Source organism: Lupinus angustifolius, chromosome LG08, assembly GCF_001865875.1.
Source record: "Lupinus angustifolius cultivar Tanjil chromosome LG08, LupAngTanjil_v1.0, whole genome shotgun sequence".
In the NCBI taxonomy this organism is placed as follows: Eukaryota; Viridiplantae; Streptophyta; class Magnoliopsida; order Fabales; family Fabaceae; genus Lupinus; species Lupinus angustifolius.
Genome location: NC_032016.1, coordinates 11,426,422 through 11,446,696, shown reverse-complemented (window position 1 = coordinate 11,446,696; position 20,275 = coordinate 11,426,422). Strand labels below are relative to the sequence as shown.

General features: G+C 30.2%; 2 protein-coding genes across 3 annotated transcripts; both read right to left on the bottom strand.

Moving 5' to 3' along the window:
• On the bottom strand, positions 304–7,267 carry LOC109355132 (enhancer of polycomb homolog 2-like). 2 transcript variants are annotated; one of them, XM_019598091.1, is made up of 13 exons: positions 7,087–7,267; positions 6,506–6,719; positions 5,867–5,999; positions 5,532–5,634; positions 4,860–4,983; positions 4,153–4,218; positions 3,615–3,653; positions 2,965–3,045; positions 2,785–2,832; positions 1,696–1,746; positions 1,537–1,605; positions 842–1,090; positions 304–754 (listed from the first exon to the last, which is right to left on the bottom strand). In XM_019598091.1, the coding sequence occupies exons 2-13, from the start codon at positions 6,653–6,655 to the stop codon at positions 506–508; spliced, it is 1,362 nt and encodes a 453-aa protein (XP_019453636.1). In that variant the 5' UTR covers positions 6,656–6,719; positions 7,087–7,267; the 3' UTR covers positions 304–505. The 2 variants fall into 2 exon arrangements, with proteins under 2 accessions (XP_019453636.1, XP_019453635.1); XM_019598090.1 differs by having other exon boundaries at positions 6,506–6,736; positions 7,087–7,266.
• On the bottom strand, positions 9,610–13,094 carry LOC109353620 (protein ABA DEFICIENT 4, chloroplastic). The gene is made up of 7 exons (XM_019595952.1): positions 12,992–13,094; positions 12,781–12,857; positions 11,308–11,533; positions 10,523–10,623; positions 10,219–10,347; positions 10,045–10,133; positions 9,610–9,952 (listed from the first exon to the last, which is right to left on the bottom strand). The coding sequence occupies exons 2-7, from the start codon at positions 12,820–12,822 to the stop codon at positions 9,805–9,807; spliced, it is 735 nt and encodes a 244-aa protein (XP_019451497.1). The 5' UTR covers positions 12,823–12,857; positions 12,992–13,094; the 3' UTR covers positions 9,610–9,804.

Genomic DNA, 20,275 nt, shown 5'->3' with positions numbered 1-20,275 from the left:
AAACCTCATGCAAACTACTCAAACCCAAAATTCCAAATCAATTTGAAAGGAGAATCTAAGAGGAGAGAAAAAATGGAAAAAGGGAGCGATGGAGTGCATTTGCAAGAATCCGAACCCACACTCAATTCATGTTTCAAAGCTTAACCAGCTGAGTTGTTTACGAGTTGGTTATTGAAGGGTAATGAAAAGAAAGGAAAGGCTTCAGAGCCATGAAATACGCTTGTGAGATGACTCTCACGCTCTCCATTTTCTTTACTTCCCATCTAAAATCTAACTCATAAACAGACACTAAGGAGTCGAATCCCGTTTTTTAGCGAGCTTCATACATAAGATTCAATTCATATATATCAAAATATGATGCATATGGCTTCCAGCCTAAAAACAATACTTGCAGGATTCAACTATGTTGTTCCTCCCCTTGCAATATTGCTTTCCTAATATTATCAACTAAATCTCCCCTAACCAAAGCATAGCACTAACTTAGCACCAGATTGGATGAAACAAATTAGTTATATGTTGAAGGACGTGGTTTTGGTGGCATATAATAAGAATTACCACATTCAATTGGAGTTTGCATAAGCGGATTCCATCGGTCAAATATTATACGGCCGCCTCTGCCCATTCTTCCGCGAAATTTGTATGAAGGCGACGACACCCCATTTTTTGTTATAGAATTTGGTGGCATAATGCCTGCCATGGCCAGCTTCTCTGGAAGTAGAGGTTTTGTGAACAACAAAACTGGCTCAAGTGGATCCTGCATGATTTCATACCACACAACACATCAAGCTACCATACCGAGGGAAGAGAACATAACCGAAAAAATATAAGACGACAAAATTACCAGTTTATGAGGCCATCCTTGTGGGCCATATCTCCTCTTAAACTCTTGCTTTGTGCTAACTGCCGGAACCATGGGCGGGTTGGTGTCGTAGGAAGGCAAATTCTGTACTGCAGAAGGCCGTGTACGAGGAAGATGGTTTGTCACGATGTCATCTGAATCAAAATATTCCTCTTCACTTGAAACAAACTTGGAAGAGACAGGAGTAAATCCGGTGAGTGCCAAGTTGTCTTCCAAAAACTCAGTTTCATTCTGAAATAGAGAACCATACATCAGTACACAAGTCCAAACAAAGTACTAAAACTAAATCCTCTCCGTATGGTAGACGTTATTTATAGCTCAGTAAGAGAAAATAAAGTCATTGGTCCACAACGCCTATAAGTTCCTGAGAAGGATAAAACTGGACCACAAAGGTGCACTAAACAGTGTATTTTTGTCACATGCAACCCGTATTATTCTTTTTTTCACACCCTTCACTGATTCATGAACTAGTGAACAGAAAATAAGGGCAATAACAACAAACAAACTCTTAGTTCTTCACTACTTCTAAGATGTCTCATATACATTCGAAAAGGAATTCATTCGAGCTCATATCAAATGACAGACACAGACATGCCAGATTCTGACTAGACACATGAATTTTCTAAGGATTAGCTCTTAAGTATGTACACAATTATAATACAAAAGGATATATGTACCTTATACTTCATTTGCATCCTCTGTAGTGTAACTTCACTCTCCGTTACTTCTCTCTTTTTCTCTTCCCTCTGGTTATAATTGCACATGAACTCAATTAGCATGAATATAGAAGGATATGAATATGATATATCTCTTGGGACATAACTCGAAAATCACACCTTGATCAAAGCTTCCAACAAGCCCTTAGCTTGGTCCAGGTTGCGCCTGACCTGTACATGGAGAAAGCATCAAAATAAATTTTCCCGTAATATATAAATTGCACAGAAAACATTCCAATTTGAAAAGAAAGAAAACTGGTAGCCACATATTTCTTCAGACGGGCAATTAGGATGAACATTTCTCGATAAATTAAATTGTATGTATAACTTAATCAGTACTCTCTAAGTTAAAACAACCAGCTACACTGACATTCATGAAACTTCAACAACCAAAAAAGAAAAGAAAACCAGCTGAATTCAAATCAAATCATTTTTAATTTAAATTGACAATCACATGCATTAGTACTATTGCAAAAACACCAAGAAAAGAATACCACTCTACGGTTTTTAAATGTGCATGTTTCATTTAAAGTGAATTTGTGATTACTTTCAATATCAGATTATTAATTTCATGTATTAAGTTGCAATCTGGCTTACTAAGATGAATCACCCTTCATTAAGATGGGTACTTTGGTTTACCAAATCATCTGTCGTCTTTCAAATAATTTCCAGCACACACATCATGCAATAAATTGTAGAATACATATAACTTGAATTGTTCATTCTCTTTGCTCAAATCATGATTTGCACTCAGCCCTACCGACCATTTGTGTTTTGTACTAAGATGACAATCATCTTATCTTATAACCCTAAGACAGTTTCGAAATTCGTGACTTTTACATCATATTTTTAATGAAGTTGTTCCCTTGAAAGTAAATGACAGAAGATACTACAATACCAAAGATCATGACAAAGTAACACCATTAAATATTATTCCTTATCAACCCATTTAGACAATTATAACATATTAGAAACAGATATTTAAAAAAACTTACTATACTCTGCAACAGTAGATAGAGGAACAAATACTTCAAAAACTTTAACATTCATTTCCATAGAAAGAACATTTCACAAAACAAGGGTAAACCACACAAGTTCATAAACCCGCTACCCCGATCCCAGCATCAGGCAGACAAAACAGAAGCTTCAAGATCATTATTACTAACATCAAAAGAGGCCAAAGAACCAGAATCAACTACAGGAGCTAACCTGGCGAAGCTTTTCAAACGACTGTGCATTGTTTTCTCTCCTTTGCATCTGAACATTAAATCAGTAAGGTCTTGGTCAACCAACAATTATACACAAATGTCCATAAATCAATGTCTTGGAGGAAAAAGCATTACCCAAAACTGAGGTACACTGAAAACATGAGCCATGTTTTCGACTTACCCTTCTTGTGTGAAGCCTGTGAGTCTTCTCCCTTGGCCGAAAGACATTATATGGGTTGGTGTCATTAACGGGTGGAGGTGGCTGCAAGCAAATTGCAGTTTATTTGTCAAACCTCTTCATAATAAGCTTATTCAATCATACTATTTTAGCCAGACAAAAAGAAAGGAGTAACTACAGCTACATAGAGAAGCAACAAAGTGGAAATGAGAAAATTACTGCAGAAGATTTTCAAAAGAATGGATCCCGGAATGAAGAAAATTTGATAATAAAGTGAATTAAGACTAAAAATGGCAGTACTCATAAAAATCTGGAAAAAAATGTGATCAACAAAATTAACATGGCTGAGAGAAAGATTGAAGAAGTCAATAAACCATTAAAGAACAAGAGATAATAAATTCAATGGTAATTCCATACCAAACTTTGAGATCATGTCAAAAGGTTAAAAGAAACTATATATCACTAACAAAACAATCAAAGATATTGTCGCCTAATTTATTATCAAAAAAGAAGAAAAGGTATTGTAGCTGAATTGAGTAAGAGAGCTGATAAATACTAAATCAAACATTTTATCTTAAATTTAACTGCAAATTCCTATATGCTAATGTATCAGTCACATAAAATTTATTAATTGTGATGTTGTGATAGCTAACCTGCAAACGTCGCAGAATGGGCTTTTGCCACCTTTCTCGCTGTCCACAAAAACAAGGTTAACAAAAAAAAGAAAGGGAAAATAGGATTAATACTTTTAGATATTTTAACATATGCAATTATGCATCAATATTTTTAGTTAATACTGACTAATAAGTAGTAATAGCAAATAACTAAAAATGATCAGCTATAACTTAGATGATATGAATTAATTGTAGGATAAGCACAAAACTATCAGAGAAAACACCAGCATGAATGAGTAAAAGATAATTCAAATTGACCGGTCTCCAGCTCCTTAATGAAACTTTATTGTGATCAGTAATCCCACCCTTTGTCAGGTTAGTGAAGAACAGGGCATATTCTAGCAGCCTTAATTTACCAATCAGCGTCCATATTCGATCATGTGAATGTTAATACATACCAAGCCATAGTTGTGGGACTCATAATGAAGGCAATTTTTTGAAAACCATTCAGAAAGCTAAATTTATAAACAAATAAGGCATGTCTCTAATAAGTGATAGTTTGATGTTGATTCCATACCTTCTCTTTCCAATAATCATACACAGACCGGATAATTGTATATTTGATGGACTGCACCTGTAAGGCCTGTCATATAAAAAAGAGAACATTTGATAAGCCCAATAAGAATCATATACACAACTTTTGAAAACAAAATTTGTATTGCAGGAAAACTATATGAAACGCATTCTGAAAGTTGAAAGAATCTCGACAGTATCAAGCAAAATAAATTAATAAATAATAACATAAATAACAAAATCTTTGGGAAAACTAATAATTCATTGGCATCATCAGGTTGCAAAAGGCTGCTAAAAATCACCAAACAAGATAAGCTATAAACAGATATATACCAATAAAATATTAACCTTCAAAAACTACACATCTACACCTTAACTCATCATTGTCTTAAGACAGTTAAATATTTCACTCAGACCCTTACAAGGCAAACACTTCAATAACAAGAAATATCCATAATCCAGGTCTAGGGAAGTGTTGAGATTTTCGGAACGAAAATCAATACGTGATTCTCATACAAGAAAAATGCAGTCAGCCTTCATGCCGAAGTCTTTTCTCAATATTACTTATTTATCACGTGCAGAGGTTTAAAAACTGTTAAGAGAGTAAGTCCAGTGGGCCTCCATCTAACAGTATCTTTTCTTAGTAAATTAAACCACATACAATTCAAGATAGATTCTGAACATATAAAAACACATTATAAAAAATGTGACCTCTATAGCAGTATCAAGTCGTAGTTGCACAGGAATTGGTGAACCAAGAGTAGGTGTTATAAGTCCAGCTCTTTCACGAGCTTTATGATCTAATACTTCCAACTTGAAAAGAAGACTCTCAAACCTATCCACAACAATTTAAATGAAAACCAGAAGTAAAAAACAGCAGCATAAATAATTCTGATGTATGTAACATTACAGGATGATATCAAAAGATAAGGTGCAAACAGTCGGAAACTCAATGGAATCGAAGACCGAGTCAAACCATATGAAAAACCCTTTATGGGTTGTTCAATGAGATACTTTATAACACTAACAAACCCATAGTGTTAAATGTATAAACTAATCATATTATATGAGCAGGATCCATATTCTGTGTGACTTCTTTACAATAATGAAACCTATTTCAAAATCTGAAATCTACTTATAAATTTCTATACGATGAAGATAATTACTGTAACAGAAATGATAGTTAAATTTCTAAACCATGATCAAAAGTACCAACTTGACTTCAAGCAATCTAGAATGTCAAATACATAGCACACAAGACAAATAAATGAAAATAAAACACCATATATAAATAAAAACGATTAAATTGAAACCAACCTCTAGCAACCATGAATGAATAAATTAACTGAATCAATAAAGCTAGAAGTCAGACTGAAAAATTACATTTCAGGTGTCAGAATATTCCTTTCTTCATTAAATTCTGAAAGCCAGTCCTCATCTTCATTGTCCAAGTCATATTCAATAAACTCTCCAATCTCAGCCCGGGCTGCAACAATTGATAGAAATTTCAGTACAAGAAACGGAATTTACAAAAGAGAAGTACATTGCACGAGGCTCGCACCTGGTGGAATCTGGGGGGGGTATATCTATGCAGCCCTACCCCCACAAGCGAAGAGTTGTTTCCAGAATTGGAAGGTTTTTTTGTAAATTGAAATTTACAAAAGGACCTTCCAGAATTATTCTAATATAAATAAATAATCTATTTAGTTGCAGTATACCTCCTCTTGCCCGCAAATAGGAGGTTGGTTGAGAGAAAGTGCATGAATAGTCCCTTTCATATGTATCCACAATAACAAACTGAGGAGTAGGAATTTCAGAAGTCCCCACTTTCTTGCTAGGAGCTGGATGTACCTAAGAAAAATAAACAGAAGTCAGTGATCAAATCAACATTATATGATTTATTTCTATAACTAAAAGATCCCAAGGGGTTTCTTTCCTACTCAGTTTTTTACAGGGCCAGCCAGTCAGGGTTATGCATTATCAACTTCTGATTATTTAAAAATTTAAAGTATCAAGATTCAAGGCTACAATATGTATTACTAATATATCATAGATTCTAATGAGGTAATCATAAAAACCAGATAGTTCATGTTAATCCGGCAAATGTCTTTCTTATTTGTCCAAGGCCAAATACCCGTGAGATATATAGTACAATAGCAATCACCTTGATGCTAACTACAAGCTAGCATAAAGCTAGCAACTACTAGCACAACAATAAAGGAGATCCGAAAACAGAGGAGGCTTAAAACAAGCCAACATATTGGCATACACAAGAACAATTAAAATAGTAAACACGGTAAAGGCAGACAGAGTACAATAAAATAGTGCCATGAAGCTTCAAGATATAGCCCATGTACCTCATTTTCAACCTCCGAAACAGCACGAAGAAATTGCGAATTACGGGTAGAAGCAGGTGTCTCGTCATCATCAATGTCCTTAAAGGACTTGACAATGGGAAGCTTCTTGTGAATGTCGAGTGGTCGAGGCCTGAATGATAACCTACTCATTTCTACTCCTTTTTTTTTATTAATTTCCCTTCATTCCAATGGCATGAACATTTTTATACCACTCCTTTTAATAACATGTTTCTGAAACCACAAGTGACAAAATCTTAATCCTTGTGAAGATAAAAACATACCAGGACGAATATAAACACACAATGCACAAATTCAAATGCTGTATGATGTATCATCGAAATTGCAGAATCTTAGCCAATAGGCACAGCATAATTAGCAAAATTATCCAAACCCCGGAAGAAAAAATTGAATTTTTGGGATGAAAACAGCGACAATTTAAGGATTTACAGAACAATCATTCACAACCAGAGCGAATCACAGAAACGCACAAAGTTCGTCAGTTCCAAAATTAAGGGATGAAAACCGAGAATAGTAAAAGATAAAACCTAAATTGATTAATCGAATTTAGGAGTTCGAAAGACCTAGCAAGATAGTGATGTGTAGTTTCTCCAATTATGTGAACCTGAGTTGATTGTGATTGAGGAAAGAAAACCCTAACCCTAATTTGATCTAACTTTTCTTGTTTGTGTTTATTGAGTTTTCCACTTTGAACTTCAATGCACTCTTTCTTCCCCGCGTTTCAGAATTCTGATATCTCCATCACCCGGGTGCATATCTGTTTTTTTTGTTTTGTTTTCCACTCGTATACTCGCCCGCAACAGATAATCATGTCCGAACTGGGAAACTTCCATAGGTATATGAGACTAACTCTTCTGACAGATATTTTTTATATATAAGCCTCGAACTCCGAAACTTTGCTTAAGGGAATTAAACAAAACATGTATCAGTTGAACAAATGTTCGTTGTTAGCATACATGTTTTTTCCCCTTAATTTTGGTTGCAAATTTATTTAAGAAAATTAATAAACGAATACCAACCAGACATTGGTTTAGTGCTAATCCCTATGAACAAGGGTTTGATTCCTATAAACAAACACTTGTTAGGAAGGACGGCCACAAACCCAAAATTAATTAGTTTATTATCCAAAAAGTGAGAAAATACCCTTAATAATATAAAAATATATTAATAAATGAATGATAGATGATGCACATGTATGATACACTAGGATTCTCTCAAAATAATTTGACATCTTCGATTTTGTTCAAAAAAAATTAATTATCAACTTAATCGTCATTTTTTTTCCTTTGTAATTCTCATTAGTCCTTTCATTTATAACTTTAAACTAGTGGCCTTTATTGTCATTTCCACTTTGGAAATTAGAAAAAATACCAAGTGTAATAGCTTTAGCTTCCAAAAAACACTCAACTTATATCACCAAAAAATTTCATAGTATCATATTAATCCACATTTAATGCTACATATATATATATAGAGAGAATTTTTAAATTTATAGAAGAGTCAAACCAAACTAGATTATTTATGAGATGCCTAATACCTAGCCTAAAAAGTCATGCCTTTTTAACAAATAAGTTAGGGATAGGCTTTTCAAAAAACTTATTTAACTTAAATATGTTAGGTATAAACTTCCTAAAAACATATTAAGCCTAATAAACCAGCCTACATAACTTTATTATATATTTATATTAATTATTTTATATAATATATACATAAAATAAATACAAAATATATAAATCTCAATTTTGCATTCAAATTTTGAAATGGTTAGATTTGTGAATTAATGTTGGCCTATGACTCTATTTAAAGGTAGACAAATTAGTCATATTTAAAAGTCTATTGATCTTTAGATTATAACATACTTTTAAATAAGTTATCATGTCATATCATACTTTTAAACAAACTTTTAAATAGGTCTGGAAAAAAACTTAAACAGACAAACAAGTTAGGCTTAGGCTGCAATATTTGAACATGTCAAGCCTATTTACGCCAAGGTTTGATATGATTTGTTTCCACCCTTAAATTTATCCAAGTTAAATAAATAATTATTATCCGAGATGACGAACCAATTGAGCTAATAAGTAGAACTAAATAGTTTGGAAACTCTTAACGAGCTAAACAAAATCAAAGTCACGATTCAAATTAAATAGTTCGTGAACTCAAATTGAATCAAATTGAATCGTTCATGTACTCAAATTTGAGTTGACGAGTCGAGTTCAAACTGAAAATATTGATCGTATTGGAATTGAGTTGAGTGGACCTAGATCCGACTCATTTCCACTAAAATAATATACCATGTTGTCTCATTCTCAAAAATAAATTTACCAATAGTCTAACTAATTCAATTATGAAATAAAATATCATACCATATGATTATGGTGTAGATTGTGTATATAGGGATAATTGTCTCATATCTTAGTGATCAAATGTGTTCCTACATGGCATATGTATATGTTAAGTACTTGTTTAATTGCACTAAACATTCTAGATATGTGACTTAAGATTTTCAGAACTTCCATTTCCAAACTTTATAAACATAGTTGATGTAATTTTGATGTGATACTATCACTCATCATAACTAACCAAGCTTACTAAAAGGGTAAACTGAAAAGTTTTCAAGTGAGAAGAACAATGAATTTGGAACTACATGCTAACTTTGAGGATTCTGGTTTTGCAATTTGACAAAGCAGGTATCTCATTGTCAAGGAGAAAAAAGTAGGTTGAAAATCAAAATTTGATGTGGGCCTTAAGGAAGTTACATACCAACACGTTGATCTAGTGACGTAAGGTCTCACTAGATCCTTAGGTAGACCAAAATATTAAGGGTTCGATTCTTGAGAGCAATACTTGTTGGGGAGCACATCTGTCCCACAATATGTGTCACTCCAGGTGCCGTGAGTTGTGATTGGCCATAAAATACTTAATAATTATATTTTTAACTTAAATATTTTTTTTCAACCAATCAGAGCTCGTGGCACATGGAGTGACACATATTACGTGACAAAAGATGGGCAGTCACACACTTCGAAATAGATTAGTTCTTTGTCTATGATGTGGGGAATAACCTTGGTTATACCAAAAGAGTACCATTAAGTAAAACCGATCATAATATAATATTTTGATTGAGGATAAAGAATCCCAATGACATTTATTAACAACTTTATCTTGAACATGAGTCTCTGAAAATTTTATTTGGTTCTATGCAGGTGCAAGCACTGGGCTGCCACTAAGTGGAAGCCTCGTGCACTGGACCACCCTTTTTCTATGCCGCAACAAGCACATTTCTACAAGCCATCATTATTTTCTATGGTAGTTTTGGTCAATGCCTTGGTAATGACATGACTAACAATCCCAATAGGGCAAAACAACAAGCAAAAAGAAACAGAATGCCTAGTCTCAATCTGATTCTTCAGTCCATCTTGATAAACTTGCCTGAATTCATAGCCACAAATATGGTATTAGGAGAATCACAAAAGAATGAGAGAAAAAAAATGAAGGTAGAAAGTGTTTAGAGGAAGAAAAACCTTGCAGCAAAAAGATCAATAACTAGTAGATGAATCCAAGCAGAAGCTAAAGTCATTTCACTAGAGAACATTTTTGCTATACTAGACAACTGCACCATGTATGAAAGAAAATGGTTAAGTATGATATAAATGTTTTGGAAATTGAAAGTTAGCATTGTTGATGAAAATATATACCTCGGGTAGCAAGTATTTGCTTGCAAAAACTAGTCCTACTGTCTCGGGGGTCCAAGAAAGGTACAACAAATACGCGTATAGAACGCCGAGGACTACATATGGAACACTACTTTCCATAGTCTTCTTGGTCTGCATTTATGGAAAATGAATCGGTAACATATGAACTATAGAATTCGAGACTCAATGCATGATAGGAAGAATATCAGAAGATATTGTCATGCACAACATTTTATGCATATGATCTATACTTGTGAAAAGATATTGTCATGAACCCAAAAAGTTGAAGATATAGTTAGAAACATACTAGCTCTGAATTTGGAGCTAGGACCATGAGTGTATAAAACGGGAGCACCGCGCTTGTTCCTACTGTAAAAGAGCTGCTAGCAAGTTGCGCTTCGGACAACCCTGCAACATGAAGGTAGAAGAATGAAATTGGAACTAATATAGTTACTACCAGTAATTCACAAAGAAGGAATGTTCAGTGATAATTGAACAACACCCTTTGGTAATATAAATTTGTTGATGATGTTATCCACATTAATTCCTATTACACCTTGCATCACAATAGAAAAATGCAACAGCTAAAAGCAAAATCTACTCAACTAAAATGTGGGTTTCTATTATCATGGAATCAGGACACAAATTACACCAATGGAACTCACAAAAATGATGCAGTACCTAAACATGGTTTCTTATATATTTTCTAACAAAGTTTTCATCTTAGATTTAATTTGATCCAAAGTTGGTATCTTAGTCTTTCACTATCATCTAATCATACATTGATATATCATTAACTGAGTTTGACTATAACAGAAGCAAGCAAAAGCAAAATCTTTAGGCCATTCATTGCAGCATAAGTTTTGTATCAAATACTTCAAATCAATCTCCAAATTTGATAGCAAGTTTTGATTTATTGTAAATAATATCAATTAATCAACATGTAATGGTAAGTCACATCAATTAATCAATGAGATTATATTGATGCAAAACCAAAATACTTAAAACTTGAATAGAATGTTTAATTAATCTGGACCAGAATTAGACATGAATATTGAAAGCATAAAACTGAGAGCATAGAAAAGGATTTACATGAAGCATATGCTGGACTCGCTTTTCGGTATTGAACCAAACTCATAACTTTTGGTTCAACAATTCTTGATCCTCCTAAGAAACTCCTATCACCAGTTATGTTAAGTTTACTTCTCAAAATGTGTTGGTTAGGAAGTTCAACACTGGCACTTCTGATAGGAAGAGAAAACTTCTGCCCCATACCAATTGCACCACAAGGCTGTATAGTCTTCCCATAGTGATCAATCTATAAGAAATACAACCTCAATTGTAAGCAACATTCCTATAACTCAGAACTACACAATTTATGTATTATACATTGTTGTAAACCAATTGCAACAATTAAACATGACACCGAAGATATAATATTGGCTGAGTCACGACTATGTCGCTCTCTTTAAGTCGTGATACTGCCTAAAATGTGTCTGTTTCCGTATTCTTACTGCACGGTAAGAACCGATCTCGGATTCACCCACGATTTGATTGCTACAATTTGGTTGTCCGTGCCAATTTCAGTACTACGGAAAGAAAGAGGGAGAAGGGAGTCGAAAGTGCTTCGACAGAGAGAGAGATGAAAAGTTGAGAAAATGCTCTCAATTGGTACGAATTTTCTGAATGAGGAACCTCTATTTATAAGCGGAGACCTCCAACAATAATGTCAATCCGGCCGCCCATAAAAAAGAACTCATCTCAAGATGTGATGGCCAAGAGTAGCCATCGGCCACATTGACCGGATCTTCCTCTCATCCTTTAAAGTTGGTAACGACCATGCTGACTTGGTCAACGTATGAGCCAAGCATGCATTGACTTGGTTAACACGTCCCAAATTTTTTTTTTGTTGGGCCCAAACCTGACCCAGCCGAACTACTGTCAGGTGGTATGTGCGTGTGTGGGGTTTTGATAGTGTTTGTCCTCACCCACCACAAAACCCTTGTACTCTTGGGGCACACCCCAAGAGTGCACTAAGGGCTTATAAACACTCTACAAGTGTTTCCTCCATCCTACATGGGACTTGGATTTTTTCATTTCACAAAGAAATGTATCATTGATGGTACATTTGTTCCAACATACATCAAAGTAAATAAAACATGTTATCTTTATCTTCCCTTATAATCTAACTATTGTATCAGTTTGAAATAACCAAGTTATGCAAATTATTCTTTAAATTATGGATCAACTCAGATATGCAACTAAATAGATTTATAGGTTTAATGATCAAGAAAGTCAACTTTTTGAAACAGAAAACTCTTCTTTTTTTAATATCACCATACCAACTTTCCCCCTTGTAAAGATCCATATTCCATAGAATATGCAAACACTGATCTCAAATATCAAAAGATTCATAAATGCCCCTTTCAACAGTAATCATTTTTTATTATCAAATTCTATGCTAGATGCCCATTTTCAATAAATAAATAAAAACTCAAATGGACAAAATCAAGAAGGGGTAAAAAAAGAGCACATAAAATAACACTGATTACACAGAAACTGTACCTTCAACAATGGAGAATTCAAAAAGCAAGAAGAGAAAGCCATGATTGAAGCAAAACCAAGATGCCCAGTATTAGATTCTGCATCAATGACATCATTTCATAAATAACAAATATATATAAATATTAAAAATGCATAGAATAGAAGAAAACAGTGACATGATTATCCACATGAAGTGAATAAAACTAAGAAAAAGGAATAATTGGGCACTAACAAAAAGAGTTAGAGTTGTATAGAAATGGAAGACAAAGAAGTCAGTGGTGCACTGAGAGAGAACCAAAAAGGTTGGCCAAATAGAAGGACAACGTTGTTCCCACATGCAATACATCAACTTTTGTCTTTTACATACATAAATTATGTTGTTTTTGAGTCATATAATACTAAAGAGATTACATGTTTTAAATGATGTCTTATTATTTGTCCTTAAATTAATTCGAATGTTAATTTTATTTTTATTCATATAATAATATGTCATTAGTTCGATATAAAGAAGAAAATAGTATACAGTTGGGAAGATATAATCTTTGTTTGTCCATACAATTGAGTTCTTTATATTGCTGCTACATCTATTTCTTAGTTGACCTAAATAAATCAACTAAGACAAAAAATCAGATCTACATTTCATTTTCATGTTTCTCATTTATCATTGGTGAACAAGTTATTTTTAAATTATTATTGAAGTTTTTTATTTTATTTTGAAGGATCACAAAATTGTGATATGTTAGGTGGGGTAATATATTTAATATATGCTAGACGATTGTTTAGATATTAGTATTTTTTTTGTCTAGCTGATTACACTTTGTTGGATGCAATGTTATTCTAACATGTTCGAGTATAGAGTTTTCACAATATGATGGAATACATTTATAATAAGAGTAAATTATACTAATACCCATGAATTTTAGTGACATTATATAAATTATCTATCATTTTTTATACCTACACAACCTCTAGTTTTTATACTTTTGTTACGCTGATCACCTCTATATGGTATATTGTGGAGATAAGTCCAAATAATATAAAAATAATATATGAGTAGATAATTTTTTATTATTTTTGATTTGTTACGATATAGTATAAGAGCGATTTAAACAATATCTCTATAGAATTGTTGATGCATTTTGTAACAAAAAATAATTAAGATACATTGATTTATATATTTTTGGACTTTTCTCTAGAATATACCATGTTTTGTTTAACTTAATTGTATTTATCACATTTTTATTCAAAAGATTATACTTATTTCTCATGTGTAGAGGTGATCAGTGTAATGAAAGTATAAAAATTAAGGGAGTTTGTGTAGGTGCAAAAAAGTAAGAGGTAATTTGATAATTTCATTAAAACTCAGAGAATTTCACAACTTAGGGAGTGTAATTATAATTTCACTAAAAAATATATATAATATATTCATGTTTTTAATGAAGAAAGGTACTAAACATATCTACGTTTTATTAAGATTTTAATATTTATATTTTTAATAAATATTAAAAGTTTTTTAAATCGTTGATTTTTATTATTTATTTAATACTTTAATTGTCATTTTATTTACTAAATTTATATACCAATAATTTTGTAAGCATTACATATTATAAATATATATATTATTACTATATTAAATATAATAAATAATTTAATATTTTACCTAATGTTTCATTCCAATAAATTTTATGAAGTATACCTATTACGTCCAATAAAATACATATTAAATTAATTAATTACCTAATGATGAATGATAGGTACTAAAAGTATGTTATTTGTTAGGCGTTGGAATACCGCTAGGTTCCTGAAATATTAAAAAAAAAATTAATGATTCGATTTTTTTACAGCGACATTTATTGAGACGGAAAATTATATACTTCAAAATGAATTAATTTCTTACCTAAAAGATAATAAAATATCTTTAGTACTATCAAAAAACGTGTACACTTTATTAATAAAATTATTAGATGATAAGTAACTATTTTTTAGAATTAGTATTTTACCTGAGTTTAATATCTATACACGGTTTCAGTGGCGGATGATGGAAGGGACAGGTGGGGGCAGCTGCCTCCCTGGATTTTAAAAAAAATCTATTTATCTTTTGTTTTCTTACGAAAATATATATGTTGTCTCACAAAGTGTGTCGCTTCATGTGTCAGTTACTATATTTAGTCATAAAAATACTTAATTATTAAACTTTTAAATTATAAAATGTGTAACATAGAGTGACACACTTTTTGGAGCATATATATTCTATTTACCTACACCTAAATGACGTCTTTATGGAGATACAAGTTGAAACTCACATATTTCTTTAATTTGTAGCTTCATAAATAAATATAATATAACTTGTGTGGTCCTTCTAAAATTATATATAATAGATCAAATTCTCTTACACGTTGATATTGCTTATAATAATATGACTTTGTTTGAGTTCATAATAATTTTATATTTGATGAAAGAGATTATGTATGTATTGATAATATATACTTTAAGAATACTCATAAGTAATTTAATATTGATAATATATATTGTCCAAAAATTCTATTCTATGAGTTTTAATGAAAATGAATATTAATTTGAGATGTCAATGTCAACTTTTTATTCTTGGTGTTAGTCATTAATGTTTAAAAGTATTTTCTATCATAAGTCATATATTATATTATCAAGTTATTCGTATTATTTTATTTATTATGATTCAACCACTACATAAATATCATTTTGGGTATGACCAACTATACAAAATTACGTAGTAAGATAGAAGATGAATTTCTTACGGTTAACATAGTAATTTATATATATTGAATAAATTGTTGACAATTTTATCTTTGATCAATCATGTATGTTTATTTATATTTTGTTATTTAATTAAATATTATTGTTCATCCTAAGATTTTGTTAAAGATCCGCCACCGGTTATTATAAAGACTCTCATATGATAAGTAAATTATTACTTTTACTTAAAAATTAATGATAATTAATATATAGATGATGCATCCACATTATAAAATAATCTTACATCATTGACATTTGGTCTATTTTTCTCAAAAAGATTTAGTTCAATACTACGATATGCATTTTATTATTATTTCCAAAATATAAATATAAATTTATCCTATACCTAATAAAATTATCTTACACGTGACACGTCAATGGATATAAATATTTATATAAAAAATATAAACGTTATTATACAAATACTATAATTTTAATGAATTGTCGATATACTTAGTATCTCTATTGATCAAATAATCATAATAGCTAATCTCTGGCTTTAAAATTTTAGTGTACAATTTTTCTTTCTTTATTTTATTAATGAAAAAAGTATATTTGAAGTATGAAACTAATTTCAATATTTCATTACTATATTTAAGGTATGAAATCAATTTAAACATTTTATTATATTAAATATTGTTAATTTTATGGTATATTGAAATTGTAAATAATTTCTCAAATTTTACCTTTAAAGCATGTTAGAAATTGATATGTTTTTGAAAATTTAATAATGCAATATTAGAATATTTATTGTGATTTATAATTTCGGGTGGATAATCTATTTTGCTTCATTTTTAATTAACAACTTAAAAATGATTTATAACTCTTGCATGCAATTCATTTGAGTCTATATTTATAGATTCGATTGTATTGTAAACTTAAAGTGTGTCAAGTTTAACAAATTCATGGACTGATAAAAATCATATATCAAGGCTAATGTGTTACACTAAGAGCTAGTAAATTCTTCCAAATTTTCTAATTTAAGATTAATTATTAAAAAAACAAGAATATTATATTTCTCTTATTTTTATTAGTGATATAACATGCATTACCACTCAACTCCTATCCTTTCTTTAATAAATTTAGCATTGTAAGTTATTATTTTCATAAATAAAAGTTGTAAAGAGTAATTTTTAATTAATAAAATATTATAAGATGTAAGATTGAAAGAAAAAATAAAGACAACTTGTAGTTTTAAAAAAAATGAGTTTATAGCTTTTAAAAAAATGAGTTTATAGCTTTTAAAAAATGAATTTGTAGCATTTGAGAAAGTTATTTAAATTAACATGTAGAAAATGAAAGTAGCTTTCAATAATCAACTTTTCAGTTTTATTCTTTCAAAATTATATAAAGTTACATCAGTTACACTCAAATAAAAAAACTCTATTATTTTTGTTGTCTCACCTTATCTTCAAACAAATTAAAATATTGCATATCCAAATATAAATAAAATATTATATTAAAATATTTTTGTTGTCTCACCTTAATTTTTTCTTTCATATTTTGATTCTTCTTAGCCCTCTTCTTCACCAACAAATTATTGGAATTGAAATAAGTTGAGACTAATTTCTTTCAAGAATTTTTCTTCACCTTTTCTAGTCATTCACTGTCCTCCACGTTTGTCTTTACTATTTTTTTAAAAGTGCTTCTTTACTTTGTTACCAACATTAGAGCTTGATCCAACTTCAAATAAATTTTTTTTTGAACTATCAATCTTCCCACACGTTTTTCCATCCTCATTGTGCAAAAAAAAAAACATCTTATGGGTCTACAGTCCCACACCCAGCCCACATAGCTCCTCCATAGTCCAAGGAATTTTTTCCCACACTTCATATCAATGTTGTAAAAATCGGTTCGTGCCGACCAGTTCAATCCGTAAATCAGCCATAATACAGGTACAATATACTAATTATACCAGTTATATAATTATGTCAGTCAAAACCAGTCATATTGGTCGGTTTTCAATTGAACCATATTAGTTATACGACCAATTTTTATTTAAAATTAAGTTTTTAATAAAATAAAAATTTATTGGTTTTTTTATTAATTTTTCAATATTGATGTTGATATATTATATATGTATATCTAACTACATCGGTAAAAAGTGTTTCCCCCTCTTGCCTTTCTTCACAGGGATTTTTTCAAAATAGTTGTCTTCTTTCCTCTTTTTCTCTCATCATTCTTTCTTTCAAGCATTAACTAGATGACAAGTGTAATATTTGAAGAATTAATATAGCGACAAATTTCTTTTACAAATAACTTAATAAAAAATTTAATATCGATGGACTAATTTGGTGAGAAATTTTTTAGAGGACCAAGTTTGTGGCCATATGATATTTGAAGGAACAAATTAACTACTTAATTTATTATCCAGAAATAACTAAGGCATTATTATTTCAATATGAATATATATAGAATAAAAAATCAATAATAATGGAATTTCCTACATGTAATTAAAAGGCAAGTTGTTACCATTTTTTATTGCATATAGTATAATTGTTGAAATTTACATAAATGATATAGTACAAATTAGTTACTATATACTCCTTTTAGTCACTTATATAAATAAATTTAACTAATTTCATACATATTAAGATGTCGTAATTTAATTTTTGATTATTATTAGTTACACGACTTACGAAGAGAGAATGAAAATTGGAATGATTTCGCCCCTCAATATGGAGAAAACTTCATTTTACTTCAAACTTTAGATAATCAAGGGAAGTAATAGAAAAGAACAATATTGATTGTGAATTGTCTTCCCCTGTCTTCTTGCTTTGGAAGATAAAAAATATAGTATTAATGATCACGACCGTTCTCAATCTAGAACATAAAGAAAAATACAAAATGAGTCATGACATTCCTTTTAAATACCCATTTTTTTTAACTAATTATAATATTGAAAGATAATTTTAGATTTAATTGATAAAACATTTTTTAATAAGAAAATAATTCTTAGTGATTAATTAGTAGAATACTTTCTGAATTAGGAAAAGTCATTTTAAAAATAAAAGAATTAAAAGGCTCAAGGTAGAAATTAAGAAAAAATAAGCAACATTGGTTATGAATCATCACCCCATGTATTAGAAGATGGTAGCTAAAACACGACCACTTCTCATCTTGAGTTGAGAGAAAAGATACTGTATTGCATCTCTCTTAAAGTATTTATAATAGTAGATCTAAAATATTTTTAAAAAAATGCTAAACTTATTAAAAAAAAATTTGATTAAATTTAATTAATTATTTATTTACTTAATTAGTATATATAAAGAGAATGAATTATTAAATATCATCTATTTGAATATTGTTGATTTTAATTACTATTGTTAAAATAAAAAAGGAATTATTTTATTTATTATATATAAAAGGGGAATATAAAGAAAATAGATTGTTAAATAAATACAAAAAATAAATATATAAACTTACCCACAATAGAAGAGGCCACGTATGCTAAGGAGTCAGGGAACAGATCTGTTGTCCCACAACTTTGTACCATTCTATGTGTTAGGAGATATGATTGGCCAGAAAAATATTTAATAATTACAATTTTAACTTAAATAAAATTTTTCAACCAATAAGAATTGATAGTACATAGAATAGTACACAAAGTGAAACAACAGATGTGATCCCAACGAGTCATCATGACACAGTGGGAAAGGCGTTTACAAGCGCAATTAAGGGACATAGAGCAAGTTTTTCAATGGGAAGAAGAGAAAAATTTTATAAAGACATATGTAATATGTCATATTTAGAGATAAATATATTTTATGGTTTTGGATGTTATCATTTAAAATAAAATTTAATTAAAATTAAAATATTAATATGTTATTAGGATCTTGTCTCTAGATAGTTTCATTTCCAATCAAGTCTTTCTCCGCGAAGAAAGACATGGAAAATGAGATGACATTTTTGATTTTTTTTCCACTTTTTCCTCTCCATCCCTTTTCCCATGCATTTTCATCTTATTTATAACATTATATTTTGTAACATCTTAATTAAATTATTTTTAAAACAAATGAATTAATTAAAACAAAACTGTTAGATAACCAATTTTTTTTTATAACTATGGATTAGGAATATAATATTAAAAGAGAATAAAAATGGTTTAAAAACATATAAAGAGTAAAATACCCATGTCCCTTTTTTTATAAAATTATTTTAATTTTATAAAGCCCCAAATAATACTTAAAATATCCCTAATTGAATAAGATATATCATTAACTTTTAAAACCACAAAAAATATAAGGTTGTCTATTTTCATTCTCTTATATTTTTCTGTTTTGTTTTTTAGTATATACTAAGAAAATTAGGTGTTCAAATAAAGAAATTAATTAAATAAAATAAAATTTATTGTTTTGATAAAAATATTAAAATAGTTATGATTAATATTCAAAATGTGATATATGAGAATTTTTTCTCATTAAAAGTGATTATTGAAAGCTATATAAATAACTAAATTTGCTTATATTTGACATAAATAAAACAATTGGTATTGGGGAGTATGTAATTGGCTATAAAATATTAAGTTGTAACAATTCATTTTTGAACTCGAATATGGTTTTTTTATATTCGAAGGCTAACTCGATCCAAATATTGACCAGACTAGCTTTTAAACTCGACCATAAACCTGATTAAATGTAATCCATATATCTTGTAGATAAAGTCTTCTCAATATTAATTATTATTATGAATATGTAATTTGATATACTAAATGATATATATAGATATTTTGTTAATCGTTTAA

What these genes read in the sequence shown, in the direction of transcription:
- LOC109353620 (XM_019595952.1), bottom strand. Translation starts at nt 12,822, where the DNA reads ATGGCTTTCTCTTCTTGCTTTTTGAATTCTCCATTGTTGAAG. An exon ending in GCAAATACTTGCTACCCGAG is followed by an intron (nt 10,134 to 10,218) that starts GTATATATTTTC and finishes TACATGGTGCAG; the next exon opens with TTGTCTAGTATAGCAAAAAT. An exon ending in ATTGATCTTTTTGCTGCAAG is followed by an intron (nt 9,953 to 10,044) that starts GTTTTTCTTCCT and finishes CTATGAATTCAG; the next exon opens with GCAAGTTTATCAAGATGGAC.
- LOC109355132 (XM_019598091.1), bottom strand. Translation starts at nt 6,655, where the DNA reads ATGAGTAGGTTATCATTCAGGCCTCGACCACTCGACATTCACAAGAAG. An exon ending in AATATTCTGACACCTGAAAT is followed by an intron (nt 4,984 to 5,531) that starts GTAATTTTTCAG and finishes TGTTGTGGATAG; the next exon opens with GTTTGAGAGTCTTCTTTTCA. An exon ending in ACAGGCTTCACACAAGAAGG is followed by an intron (nt 2,833 to 2,964) that starts GTAAGTCGAAAA and finishes TTTAATGTTCAG; the next exon opens with ATGCAAAGGAGAGAAAACAA.